This window comes from Agelaius phoeniceus, chromosome 1 (genome assembly GCF_051311805.1).
Source record: "Agelaius phoeniceus isolate bAgePho1 chromosome 1, bAgePho1.hap1, whole genome shotgun sequence".
NCBI classification, from domain to species: domain Eukaryota; kingdom Metazoa; phylum Chordata; class Aves; order Passeriformes; family Icteridae; genus Agelaius; species Agelaius phoeniceus.
In genome coordinates this window covers 150,774,702-150,787,524 of record NC_135265.1, presented here as the reverse complement: position 1 = coordinate 150,787,524, position 12,823 = coordinate 150,774,702, and the positions used below count along the sequence as shown (strand labels likewise).

The 12,823-nt window shown below is 38.6% G+C and overlaps 1 protein-coding gene across 8 annotated transcripts in view; it reads left to right on the top strand.

Moving 5' to 3' along the window:
• PTK2 (protein tyrosine kinase 2) overlaps positions 1 to 12,823 on the top strand; it is a 189,396-nt gene that overhangs the window by 116,820 nt on the left and 59,753 nt on the right. For all 8 annotated transcript variants that reach the window (XM_077189424.1, XM_077189423.1, XM_077189394.1 and 5 more), the window contains 5 exons: positions 3,898 to 3,952; positions 7,564 to 7,704; positions 8,369 to 8,446; positions 9,450 to 9,557; positions 10,503 to 10,620. In XM_077189424.1, the coding sequence (XP_077045539.1) occupies positions 3,898 to 3,952; positions 7,564 to 7,704; positions 8,369 to 8,446; positions 9,450 to 9,557; positions 10,503 to 10,620 (500 nt within the window). The remainder of the gene's footprint in view (positions 1 to 3,897; positions 3,953 to 7,563; positions 7,705 to 8,368; positions 8,447 to 9,449; positions 9,558 to 10,502; positions 10,621 to 12,823) is intronic.

Here is a 12,823-nt window from a genome sequence, read left to right as displayed (position 1 = left end):
AGGAGGAATGTAAGATTTTATACAGCAATGAATAAGTTTACAAGGATTTTTGAGGGATCTGTGATATTACTAGGCAAAGATAACTTTGATGGATAGCCTGCTTATTTAGTATTTTTGTAGTGCTCCTTTATTTATTCATATTTTTTAAAACTGATTTTGTTTGAATTTGAGACTTTTAGTTTTTTTTAAGGACTTCAGGTTTTTGTCTACCAAAATAGTCTATAGAACACTATATTGTAATTTCTATAGAAATATTAGTAGAAATATTCTGGTTGAGGAAACACATCACAAAATGAGAAAAGACTAATAAAAATAAAGGGGATGAGCAGATAGACAGGGCTAAAAGGGGATATAAAAAAAGATTTGAAAGTATTTGAGTTATGGTTGGTGTGGTTTACATACATAGGTTCAAGTAAGAACTTGAGTAAAGTATTTTTAGGTCCATTTTTTAGCAAATCAGAAACTACAAGCGTGAGTAATTAGGTTAATGACTTTAGAAACAATGAGACAAAGGAAAGCAGGGTCATAACAGGTCACACAAAGTGTAAATTAATAATGTAACAGGTGAGAGTTCCAGAAGGATTCAGTGTGGTGCTGCTTTCAGTTTAACAGTGATTTCTTTCCTTCAGTCTGTATTTTCCAAACAGTGACTGCTTTGGTAGGAAATAATAAATTGCTGCTGTGAAAGGCATAGTGAAACAAAGCCCTGATATGCAAAATGTAACAGCTTAATGCCATGTGGACTTGAATGTGGAGAATTGTGCATTTCAAAAGTTTTTTTCTTTTTTGAGGACCAGGATGTAATTTGTATGGGATTTAGCTGGGAGAGATGAAGGATAAAACCACCTTAAACTGACTATACTACAGATAATTACAAGCTGGAAAGGGTCTGCAAAAAGTGCCAGTGATCCCCAAAATGCATTAATTTGATCTTATCACCTTAATAGCCCATAAATGTTTAACTGCACAAGTAATATTATTGCTCAAGTGATGCTTTTTGGTGTTTTTTGTGGGGGGATTGCTGGTTTTAGTACATCATGAGGCACTTAACCAGCTGAGAGCAATTTTTAAATGGCCCTTTTTTGCATTGGGGGTGATTGCTCCTTGGCTGCCTTTGTCAGATGTCTATTTCATGTATTTTTGTCTTTGATCAGATTGTCATATGAGAACAGATCTGGATGGGGAATGGTAGATGGGATCAAATTGTTAAGTAGCCTTTAATAGTTGGGCCTTCATGGAGTGAAAGAAGAATTTTTTCATGATAAATGTGAAGCCTGTTAGTGAGAACAGGGATAATTACAAGTACAGAAATGGGAGCTGTAGGAAGGAACAGGTGCAGCCACAATTTGGTAAAAGGCATGTTAAAGTCTATTACATTAATCTAATGTTACTTTTTTTTTTGTTATAACTTGAATTGAGGTGGAAAATACATGATATATGCTGCCTAAAGCTGCTTATCATTGTAAGACAAGCAGTATCACCTACCTGTAGTTGGTGTTTTATTAATCCAATTGAAGTTTGTACATTAAAAAATTGAACTCAGATTTAAGCCCACAAGTAGGCTGGAGTAGATGAGGTTAAGTACAAAGCTGTAGTAGAACTGCATGAACAGGCTCTCAGTGCTGCTTATCTCTAGTTGGCAATCAGAAACCAGATGGCTGAATCCTCCATGCAGAGCCCTGAGCTGGTGTCTCCCTTGTTGGCCATCCCACCCCCACACAGCACAGCTGGGAAGGGGTTTGTAGGGCTGTGTGTGTAAAGCTGTTTGTATGTATTGTATTCCAATTTCCAGTGTTTATTCTCTTGTTTATAGGTATCCATCAGTTGTTGCTGTCCAGGGCATTAAATCTGTGTGGTTCTTTTTGTTAAATTCTCCTCTAGTAAATAAATTTGCTGTCTCAGCTAAATACAGGAAATGCTTCATTAACAAGTTTTGTTAAGAGTTGTGCTCTGTTGTACTCTGCATAAGAATTTCTTCTCAGTTTGTTGCTCCCAGATCTGTACAAAAGGCTGCTCAGCTCGTCCTAGTAATGAATCAAATGAGGCTGTGGCAGCCTCCCTGTGCTGCAGGACTGTTAAAATCAAGGATACCAGGGTGATGGGAGGTGCTTCATTTCAGAAGCACCGACTCTCTCTGAAATGCTTAATGTTAAACTAATATATCCCTGTCAAAATGTCTTTGCATATTTTTTAGATGGTAATAGTGTGTTAGATTCATTGAACTGTGTGGGATAATAAACCAAGTATCATTTGCATTTGAGAAGAAATGCATGGAAGGAATTAACATTTATGAAGTTTTATAATCCTGCAGCTTACTGTCATTGCACAGATGCCAGTGCTGCACATGAACATTCTGCTCCTCCTGCTTGAGGATGTTTTTAGTATGAAATTGTATGCAACTCATCTTCAGAGAGCTTTCAAAATACCGTGGTTTATTCTTCTGAGTGAGCTTTTTATATTGACTTTAGTGTTGGCTTTGTTCTTGGGCTGTTAGGTAGCAGTAAATAAATCCTGAATATCTCTGCCTGCTAACAGCTTCTCCTTGCTTTGCCAAGTGTAAGAATTCCAGATGTATTTCTGTGGATGTTCAAAGCATGCACTCGTGGAAAGCTCACTTTCATACTTGTTCCAGAAGCAGATAAGAATGTTTGAAAGAGATGGTAACATCCTAAATTTAAAGGAAAAAAGTCAGTAACACCTTTGAGCTATAAATCCTTTTCCTATTTATATTTTTCTCTTATTTTTACTTTTTTGCATGAGAGTTTTTTACACTTGGTTGTTCAGTGGTGTCTTCTGCACTAGTGTCATTGGCAACTTCTCAAGCACCTTTGTTTGAAGCTGATGTTCAGTAGTAGTGACACAAACACATGTCAGACATAAGCTTGTGCAGCACATCAGAGCATAGAATTATTTACTGGCTCTGGTTTTGAAACCAGGACTGCAACCCAATTTATAGGTGTGAACGGGAGCTTGATAAATTCAGTTTGCAAATTCTGAGCTCACAGTCACCTGATTTACAGTGGCAAAAAGTGAGAGTGCTTGCAAGAAAAAGTTGGTAATTTTAATTTGCTCAATATGGGTATAAAATAATAGCAGAAATTTAAACAACCCCTTAATTACAGTGCTTCAAAGGGTAAAACAGTAGTGGAATTGCACTCAGCATGCTCAGAGAGGTGATACCATGAGTATTCCTTTATGGATTCCTGGATTCCTCAGGCCAAGTTGGGGCTCTGAGCAACCTGGTCTAGTGAAATGTGAAACCTGGTCTAGTGAAAATGTCCCTGTCAACTGGATGGTCATTAGGGTCCCTTCAAACCAAACCATTCTAGGATTCTTTTTCTGTTTTCTCCTCCATTCTAATAGAGGTTTATCAGGGTATTCCACTTCCATGTTGTTCCCTTCTCACCTGACTACATGTTCTAAGAATATTTCTATATTTCTGTATGCTTGAAGTTATATGCTATTTCTATATTTCATATTTCTATATGCTTGAAATTATTAAAACGTGTACAAATAACAGTTTTTATTCTCAAAACTCCTCTGTGCCCAAGCCACCATTTCAAATAACAGACCTTCCACACAGGTACCAGGGTAAATAATAGTAGGAATATAACAATATTTCTACAATTTCAACAATATCCTCAGTATCCTGGGGGGTTTAAACTAGAAGATGCTGCTGTGCCACATTTGATGTTGGAGTGGCTCTAGTTAGAATTTTAATGGTAGTCTGTTTGTTACTCTGAAGTTTTCAAGGACCTTGTTAGGAAAATGGTTTAGTAATCATATATGCTAGTTAAAAACAAAACAAAAAATAGACCCAAAGCACCACCTTGAAAAGAGAAATGTGACACTGCACAATGTTTTTGGTATTAATGCTGTGTGTATTTTTTCTTTCAGGAAAGATGTTGGTTTGAGACGGTTTTTCCCGAAGAGTTTACTAGATTCAGTGAAGGTAATTACAGTCCCAAGCAATCCTGTACTGCTGTAAAGTGTCAGAAATCTAAAAATTGCATTATAGTTCTCACTGTACAGTCCTAAGGGAATTGCTGTGCAGTTTTGCTTTGTGAAAAAACATCCAAGCTCTCTGTGGGATTGGTGGGATGTGAATCCCAGTCATGCAGCTGGCAGGACAAGGATAAAGTAAAATTCACACAGCCTTGCTGAGCTGCTGTGAGAAGGGCACAGCTCTGCCTCTCAAACCTTGGGGGTAAAAGTGCAGAACAAGTCCTTGGAGCCTCTTGGATCAAATAACTTTTTTTTCTTTTCCTTCCCTAAAAGAAAAATTAGACTTCTGGAGAAAGAGGAAGGGAACATGTAAGAAAAAAGAATATTTTACTGGGAACTTGATAAACTTGATGCCTTCCTTCCTCAAGACTGTATCCAACTTATTCAAGGAAGATTTCCAGTAATTTCTGTTTAGGTTAATCCTAGCTAAGACTATAAACGTTCCTTGAATCTCACTGCCATTGAAGTCCATATGTTCTCAGAGTAAAAAATGCAAATTTGTCTCAAGTGTGTTGAAAAGGGGGATTAAGAATGGTCACTAAGTATTTTACATTTATAGCCACCTCAATATGAATGTCCTGGTAAAATGTCTCTTACAATTCATACATGAAAGTATAAATCAAAAATTGCTATTTTGGAGCTGGTTTTGGTGAGCAGTGGAGCTTTATAGAAATAATAGAATTCAACTTGAGATTTGGAAAGAATCTGCATTGTAATTTAAATGGGTAAACACAAAAGGTCTGTCATGACAAGGTTTTGTTTCAAAAGACTTTTGAAAATCAGAAGCTAATGAAGTCAAGTGGATTTAAGTAATCCCCTCTGCATTTTAATTTAAGCAATTATCTGAAACTGTATTTTCTGCTAACGGGAAAAATTGTGGTGAAAGACTCCAGACGTACAAGTATGAATAACTGTCTCAAAAATAATATTATGGAGCCAGAAAACTGACTGACCAAGAAAACTGCACTTTGGAAATCCTGAAGTGGGGAGAATAGCAGAAAGAAGTAGCAAGAGTTGCCAGAAGGTGAAGCTGAGTGGGAACCTTGTAAAGACATGAAGAAAAATGTTGGACATATGAAGAAGAAAAACAAGGGAAGAAATGTGTCTGCTTTTCAGTGAAAATGAAATCCCTATTCAGAGTAGTACAGGATCAGTCCAAAACCCTAAATTGCTCTTCCACTTGGTGAAAGGCAGGGAATTTGAACTGGCAGGAGAAGGAGGGGTCCCCGTAGCCATGAAATATAAAATTAATTATTTCTCTCAGTTGTCTCTGGTTTGAACAAACACAGAGGGGGAACAAAACAATGGTTCTTAGAAATACTTTTAAGAGCAGGTTTTCAGTGCATTTTGCTTGAAGTTGCTCTTTGCAGATATTTCTGATAGATGCTTCTGTTATGGAAGAGGTGTGGTTTTGGGGGCTGTTCAACCTGGAAAAGAGAAAAATCATGGGGAAACCTGAGAGCTCCTTCCAGTGCCTAAAGGGGCTGAAAGAGAGCTGGGGAGGGACTTTGGACAAGAAATGGAGTGACAGGACACAGGGAGTGCTCACACTGACAGAGGGTGGGGCTGGATGGGATATTGGGAGGAAATTCTTCCCTGGAGGGGTGGTGAGGACCTGGCACAGGGTGCCCAGAGAAGCTGGGGCTGCTCCATCCCTGAAATGTCCAAGGCCAGGCTGGATGGGGCTTGGAGCACCTGGGACAGTGGAAAGGGTCCCTGCCCATGGTAGGGGGGTGGAACGTGATGGAATTTCTAAAGTCCCTTCCAACCCAAAGCAGCCTGTGACTCTAATGGACTTTCTATCTTTACACCTTGCTCATGATCTTAAAATTTAAAGTGACCAGTTCTTCTTGGTGGACTGAAAAGAGCCAGATAACATGTGCCAGTTCCTTGCCGGAAATGTGATACTGGAGTTGGTCAGGAAGACAACCCATGGGCAGAACCTTTAATCAGCTTAGTAGCTGAAATACTTGGGACACCTTGAGCTGGCAAATGCTTTTTTATTTTGTTGTGTCTTGCTCCTGGTATTTGCCAGTGATAAGCTAAGGCTGAGGTTTGCACTTGCCTTGAAGTTGGTTTTCTCTGTAAAAATAAAGATACCAGGGAGCTCCAGTGTGCAGTATCTGAGTCCTTACAAGGCCTGAGGCAGCTCTGGGTGCCCGAGGGAAGTTTCCTGACTGCCAAAGGCTCTGCAGCCTCCTTAATGGTCCATCTGAGAGTTGGGTCTGCTAAATCGACAAAAGCACTTGAAATTACACCAAAGTTATAGATTTCTTTGTTAATTTGACAGTATAGTATGTGCTGAGAGGGCTTTTTTTCCCAACCAGTGTATGCATCATTGCAAAACTGATCATTTTGTGAATATGCAACAGCCTTGGATTACTGCTACTGGAGTAACTCCTAAACATTCCACAGAAACATTTCTGGCTATTTTGACTTCTGAACGTTCTGTAAAGGCTTTCTAAAAATGAGTGTCTAATCTGCCTGGAAGTGCTAACGACAAAAGGAAGTTGGTATTTGTGTAGTGCCTGGGGCTGTTAACAGGCAGTGTGGGAGAATAAAGAGTTTTACTGCTGTTAAAATGGGACATTCAGATATGTTTGCATGGAGGAACAGTGGTAATTCCTGTCTTAGCCTTGACATATTGCAAAGATAAGGATGGTTTTGCTTTCTGTCATTGTTGGTAGTTGGAAGATGACTTAGAACTGGATTTTTTTTAGGCCATTCAGTCACTTTAGACATGAGTGTTTTTATTCACAATTCTTGATGGTTTGTTCAGATTGGGGGCATCTTAGAGATACTGCTTCTCAGGCCCTGGTTTTATTTTTGTTTTCATATGAGTGGCTGCCTTTCAGGGATTATACATTATGTACAGGCAATAATTCAGTTTTTTAAAGTGTTAGTTTAGCTATCCTTTGTGCTGCTATAAGTGATTATTTGTACCCTGAAAACAGGTAATAAAGTGGTAGACAACATAGTAATATAGTTTAGTTTAAAATTTTGCTTTATTTTTTACATTCAGTCTACTATTTAAATTTAAGCTATTTATATTGAAAGAGGTTTTTTGCTTATTATCAGACTGAAAGAATCCACTTTATTATGGATAGTCTAAGTTATTGTGTGCAGAGGTTAAGATACAGCTACAGCTGGCTTGTTATTGCCAGGTAAGAGAGAGAATGGTGGTTTAGGTTTAGAAGCTCATATGAAGGTATAAATTGTTTTGGGTTTTTTTGTGTTGGGACACAGTTCAGAAGTTGAGAGAAATGAGGAACTCTAGAGCAAATATTCCTGGAAGGGTTAACATGTGGTTTTCTATTATAACTTATTTAAAATGTTATTAGATACCATCTCTGTGATACAGCAGAAATAATGTTGATCCTAAGCAAAAGTTAAAAGGCAGAACTGCTGCTTACATTCTGAAGCTTTTTTTATTCCTTGAGAATTGTCTGCATTTCATTGATAAAGACACTGTTAGTACTACTAAGTGACCAAAACTCTTCAAATATCCCTCAGCTAGTAGATTTTAAATAATTATTCTCCAAATGTTTTAATACACAGGCCAAAACACTACGGAAATTAATCCAACAAACATTTCGACAATTTGCCAACCTCAATAGAGAAGAAAGTATTTTGAAGTTCTTTGAGATCCTCTCTCCAGTGTACAGATTTGACAAGGAATGCTTCAAATGTGCTCTTGGTGTAAGTAGAAGAATGTGACAGTCATTAGAATCCATTCTGGAGTTTTCAGTCCAATTGCTTTTGCTTGGTTCTGCAATAATTTTTTGCTTATTATTGCTCCTTTTTTCATGTAGAGACAATTGGATTTCATTACCAACAAATGGTATTTATTTATTTTCTTTAGAACTTTCTGCATTGACTGTTTAAAAGAAATCATAATTCATTACTTGGGTAAGAATTGTATGTAAAATAAAATATTTTTATAGGTGCTTTTTTGTGAAAATCAAGCACTTTCTCAGTTGTTAATCTCTACCTATTTCAAGCAAATTTTGAAGAAGGGTCCCAAGTTTGTAAGGTTTGTGAAAATGGAGACTCCAGCAGAAATTAGAACTTGAATATCAGTGTTCATAAGAAGAGGAAATACAGGAAATCCATAATTCTCATGTAGACCTAAGATAAAATGCATGGAAATGCAGTTTGAGTAGCAGAGATCCCCAGGAAACCTGTCATGGGGGGTTTTGCCACTTAGAGAATTACTTGATTTTAGTATAATTTTGTTTGAAGAGTTGAAAAGCTTCTAGATATTAATTACTAAAACCTGTAATTACCACATTGGATTATAGTATTCAATAGCAAGGCCTTGTCTTATTACTGAAATTCTGCCCTTTCTCCTTTGACTCCCAAGTCAAGCTGGATTATTTCAGTGGAACTGGCAATTGGCCCAGAGGAAGGAATCAGTTACCTGACAGACAAGGGTGCAAATGTAAGTCTGCTTCTGTTTTGTGGTTTTTTTTCTCAGTCACTGTGTTAACAACCATGACCTCTTGTGAACTGGATGTCACAGAAAGGGGAGTGACCAGGCTGATCTCTGGGTTAACCACAGCAGAGCTGGGAGCTCTCAGCATGTACAGCTCTTGTCAGATATTAATTTGTGATTTGGATCAGAGGAAAGGCTCTGGTGTTAGGTACAAAGACTGTGTCTGCTTTAGCACTGAATTTTTTGGCTTTTCTACCCAGTGAAGTGCTCAATTGCAGAATTTGATGCATTGGTGGGGACTTTTTACCAATGAAATGTGAATTATTCTGAGTCGTTCTCTTTCTTAGGAATGTGTAAATGCAGAGCTTGTTTAACCAGTTGGTGAGCACATCTGTGCAGGCACTGCTTATTTACTTTCTTCATATCCTTCACAGCCTTTTCCTTACTTGATTCCAGCTGTATTTCAGTGTTTCCTGTGCACCTCCATGGTGCAAGGAAGCTCTGTCCAGGCAGATCCTTCAGCAAAATGTTTGGGAACTTTACAATCCCAACTTAAGCTAAGCCCATGTCCACCCTTCTATTGAAATGAATTCAAAAGCAGTGAAAAGATGGGGAAATCAGGAACACAGAGCTAAGAACAAACCTTTTCCAGCAGTCTGGAGGGATGCTGGGAATGTGTCAGTGCAGGATCTGTGTGCTTTTAACCTGTTGAGTTTTCTCTGTTGACACCCAAGAGGTTGTTCCCACTTCAGAGCGTGCCTGGCACTGCTCAACAGTGACCTCTGTGGGCACAGTGGAGCTGGGTTCCTTTTCCAGCCACTCTGGATGTTTGTGTGTGTTGGGAGTGAGTGGCAATGAAACTCTAGAAAGAAACAGAGAACAGATTTCTGCACGTGTAATTTGGGGATCAAAGTCTCCCTGTGCTTTTGCACCACCAGGGATTAAGGCAGGCTATTTTGCTGTAATTTTGGGTTTTTTTCCCTCATTTTTTGGTGTTGTCTTTCTGCAGCCAACCCATCTAGCAGATTTCAATCAAGTGCAAACCATTCAGTATTCAAACAGTGAAGACAAGGACAGAAAAGGGATGTTGCAACTCAAGATAGCAGGTGCACCTGAGGTATGTTATTGATATATATGTGGTGATAAACTTGATATTTTGTTTTTCCTTGCAAGGAGTGGGATGTAGCATACTCCTAATGTGGATATTCTCTATATTGGACTTTTGTTCTGGGTTTGGTTTTAAAATAAATTTAAAGTTCATTCATGTTTTATGTTTTGCATCTGGTGCTTGTAGACTTTGATGCTCACAGAAGAAGCTTGATATGAACACAGTAGCTCTTAAATGCAATTTAATAACAGCCTGTGCATATGTACTGTATCCTAGAGAGGAAACAGGGAAATTCCACTTTTATGTAAGGACAAAATAGAAAAGAAGGAAAATTTGTTCCCTTGTATTACATGGAAGTAGTGCTGGAAGTGAAATCAAATCTTTTCCTTGGTCCAGTGCACCAGAAAACAGTGGAAGAGCAGGATTGAGGGAGGGTGGCAGATCTGTGCAGAGAATGATGAATGTTGGTGCTATTGAACTTTATAGCTTGCCTGTATGTCTCTCATCTCTTTTTCTACTGTACATATTTTATTTTTTGAAAAATCTTTCTTGAAATTGGGAAGGGCTGTTTTTAGACAAAGAACAAATTGCTGCAGAGGGTGGGGAAAAAAGATTCCACCTGTGAGAGCTTCAAGGAATAAGCAAGTTCTTCAGAATTGTCTTAATTACAACCCTGAAAGTCATAGCAGTTGTATTCAACAGTGGTTTACACTTCAGAAGCCCAAATTAACACTACATTAGGTGGAGGGTTTTACCAGCTGTGCTTTCTGAACCTCCTGTTTGAAATTTGCTGCACAAAAGCTCAAGCAGGAATCTCCCTGCTCCCCCACATTGTTCTGTTTAAGCTTTGCAGGCGTGTGTAAAGTTCTGATGCAATGACACAGCTGTTCCACTCAGTGGCTGCAACTGCAATAATTCCTCTTTGTTGGTGCCTTGTTTTTTTCCCTTCTGTAGCCTCTGACAGTGACAGCACCGTCCTTAACCATTGCAGAGAACATGGCAGACCTGATCGACGGCTACTGCCGCCTGGTCAACGGCGCCACGCAGTCCTTCATCATCAGGCCTCAGAAAGGTAAGGACACCTGCAGAGCTGCTCCCAGCTCATTCTGCTTTGAATACAAGACAGAGGTAGCAGAAAAACCCTCACTTGGAAGCTCTTTTCTTTCAGGGAGCAGCCGTGAGAAACGCTGATAGTAAATTGTCACTGCATCAAAAATTGCTGAGTGACTGAGGATTTAGGCTGATTCAGCAATCACTGCTTTACACTAATTGCAAACTTTAATGGCAGAAGTGAATTGTAATTATTAAAGGCATTTCCTTACAAGGGTGTGTTATCTTACAACATGAATCCCAAAATACAAGGGGAAATTCAGTGAAGTTGGTTAAAATGCATTTGGATAAGTGGTAATTTTTTAGTTTCTGCTTTTCTGCTAGGTACTCAAATATCTCCATTTAAAAAATAAAAACCTTGAGAGGTCTCATGAGTTTCTCTCATAAAATAGAACTAAAGCAGAGATACATTTTACAGTGACTATCAGTTGTTTTTGTAGCATCTTTCAAGAAGTGAGATGAGGTTGCAGGTACCCCTTGTTTTAGAAAGAATTTGATTACATTTCATTAGAATTGTTTCCAGTTTCAGACAGCTTTAATTATTGAAAAACATGCAAGTGAAGCTGCTTAAGAATGAAATTTTCTTCTTTCATGTTGTTCTCATCTTTACCCATGGGATTCATCCAACTTTGCTGCTTTCTAAAACAATAAATTATTTCCTTCTTCCATGTTTGTAGTACAGGAAAATACACAAACTATCCCAGCATCCCTCTGATGTGAAACTGAGTCTCTTTTAGCCACATTCTTGCTTTTTTCTGCCACAGGTTTTCCCTGGGGTGATGTTATTAACATAATTCAGGTCCATCTATAACATCCTCCCTGTATGTGGCTCAGAAAATCCCCAAACTTAAACTTGAGCATTCACTAATAAAGAAATGTGATCTTAGGGTCTTAGGTGTTTTGACAGCACATGGTAATTGTTCAGATTATTCTTAAATTTGCATGGTTTTTGTTATTTCTGACCCTTAGTGTATGTGAATGACCTTTAGCTCCAACACAAGCAGTTTTGTTAGAAGCTGTGTGAGTTGTGCAGCCTTATCTCCACACAAATTAAAATCTTCCCTCAAGACAAACTCAGCTCTCCAAGCCACCCTGGTGCACAACTTGGTGATGATGAACCATTGGCCCCAAAATCAGACACTAAAAGGATAAACTAGCATCTGAGATAATAATAGTTTATTTTCTAAAAATAAAATAGGAATCACAATCCAAGAATTCCATGTCACTAGACTGATGTGTCCCTGTGAGTGGAGGCCTTTTGTGCCTCTTCTTCTCTGAGAAATCATGGTTGGGGTCTGCTAGAATCCTTATTATTCACTCCCAAAACTTTCCTTCTAATGCCAGTGGATTAGCTGTTTCCCAGCCTGAACTGTTGTAGCCACAGTTGATCTTTTAAAACTTTTCATGTCTATACATGACCTCTTCCCTAAATTAATGGATAGCTCTGACTCTGTCTCTGCTTTTGCTTTAGGGGCACATGTGGGCTTTATCCAGTTCTTGCCACTTCCACACTGGTGGTGGTGTCCATCAAAACTGATCTGTTCTATTGACAATTTTTCTTTCTAATTCCTGTCTTGCTCCTACCTGACTTCCTTAGCAGTATCTGCTACGTCTTCTAGGCTGACTGAGCTCTCTGAGGGGCAATATCTCTGATTTTCCTGTGCCCTGCACAGAAAACTGAGGTTTTAACTGAGGTTTCTGGTAGGTGTGAATGCAGGATAAATCAATGCTTCTGATGCAGGGTGTTTATTTGTGTGCTATTCTTATAACACAGAATTTTAACTCGGAGCAAATGAGCAGTGATTGAACAGGAACATCAGGTAGCACTTTGGGAACACTCCTCTTAATGCATACATGAAGAAAACCCCTCTAGTTAGAATAAATTCTGGGTTTCTTTTGTCTGAGGTTTCTTTTTTTGAAGTTCATAGCAATACCCAACATATTCATTAAACATTTCATAGGAGAGCTGTCCCCATCATGATCGGCATTCCCAAGTCCCTCCACAGTGAGCTTTGATTGTGTAAAACACATCAGAAAAAAATCATGGAGCAACTCTTGATCCCTCAGATGTGTTTGATCCCCCTTTTGAGCTTTCCCATCCTTCTTTGTTGTAAATTTACATTTATTGCAAGTGTCCTCATAAATTGTCCTTCTTGATTACTAAC